Below are 1,298 nucleotides of genomic sequence, written 5' to 3' on the forward strand. Positions count from 1 at the left end.
GGTTTCGGGTTTTTTTGCCCCGCCCTAGTTAAAATACGTTAAAATAATTCCTTCTTTTCACGTTGCCGTCACCGGCAAGAAATGTGACCTCTCTCTCTCAATCAATTAGAACCGAACAGCTGGTTCTATTTGTCTTTATCTCGATTGCGAGCAAAATTATATTCCAATTTCTACAGATCTTCAAAATAAAAAATTATTCATTATACAATAGATCCAATTTCATACGCATAAACGCATAGTTGATGAACATTAGATCTCAATCTCTGCAAAGAACAACTACATATTATTCTAATAACGTATATTCTGGAATGATTTTCTTCTGTTATTCTCTATTATACTTTTGAGAACAATCAAAATTAAGAAATTAAATAAATAAAAAAGGAAATAAATGCTTTTAACATTTTCCTTTTGAACTTCAAAAAAAACTAAAGAAAAAAACACAATAACCCGCTGATTCTTCCGCTAAAGAGAAAAAAAATTTGGAAGACGGAAAATTTTGATTAAACCGGGAACCGGTCCGAAACTAAGCCTCCAAAAAACCGGTTAACCTGAGAACCGAATTACGAACCCGGCTAAGATCCCTTCCTTTGAGAGTCCTCCCGTTACCTGTACAAACGGAAAACGCCATCTGACCACCTTCCATCCTCCGTCCAACGATCAGATGCGGCGGAACCATTTTCCTACTTCCTCCGTCGTCATCGGAATATTCTTCATCATCCTCCGAGTACCTCCGCCGCATCATATCACCCGGTATATTCACCGGAAGCGACGTCGAGAATGCCGCCGGTGAAGGCAACGACGTCGTTTTGCTCCTTCTCCGTCTTGTGTTTTCTCGTAACTCAACCGGAAGATTCTCTTTCTCGTTTGCTTCATCACGCCGGCGAGCTGGGAAGAAGTTGTCGGAGAAAATGATCTCAGATTCGTCGAATTCTTCCGACATTTTTCAGAAACTCAAGTGTTTAGGTTTTTTAATGAAAGCTGAGTGTAGATTAGATTAGAGAACAGTAAGCAGAGGAGATGAGAAAGGAAGGGTTTATATGTATTGAGAGGAGGAAGACGAGAGGAAACGTAGAGGGTACTCAAGTTCTTTTTGGTGGCTTATTAATGTGATGATGTCATCATAAATGGCATTGAGTGCGGACCCCGCGTCACTTTCTACAGTATGTTTGTATATGTGCTTTTTAGGGGAAAAATGCCAATTTCGACCCCACAATTTTAGTCCTGCCAAATACGATCCGAACAATTGATCAGTGACAAATACGACTTCAACTTAATCATAATTCGAAAAAAACTATCTA

General features: G+C 39.2%; 1 protein-coding gene across 1 annotated transcript; it reads right to left on the reverse strand.

Moving 5' to 3' along the window:
- Window positions 1–452: 452 nt before the first annotated feature.
- LOC106293822 lies at window positions 453–1,059 on the reverse strand. The gene has a single exon (XM_013729462.1). The coding sequence runs from the start codon at window positions 938–940 to the stop codon at window positions 524–526; it is 417 nt and encodes a 138-aa protein (XP_013584916.1). The 5' UTR covers window positions 941–1,059; the 3' UTR covers window positions 453–523.
- Window positions 1,060–1,298: the final 239 nt, after the last annotated feature.

This window comes from Brassica oleracea, chromosome C5 (genome assembly GCF_000695525.1).
Source record: "Brassica oleracea var. oleracea cultivar TO1000 chromosome C5, BOL, whole genome shotgun sequence".
In the NCBI taxonomy this organism is placed as follows: domain Eukaryota; kingdom Viridiplantae; phylum Streptophyta; class Magnoliopsida; order Brassicales; family Brassicaceae; genus Brassica; species Brassica oleracea.

What these genes read in the sequence shown, in the direction of transcription:
- LOC106293822 (XM_013729462.1), bottom strand. Translation starts at nt 940, where the DNA reads ATGTCGGAAGAATTCGACGAATCTGAGATCATTTTCTCCGACAACTTC.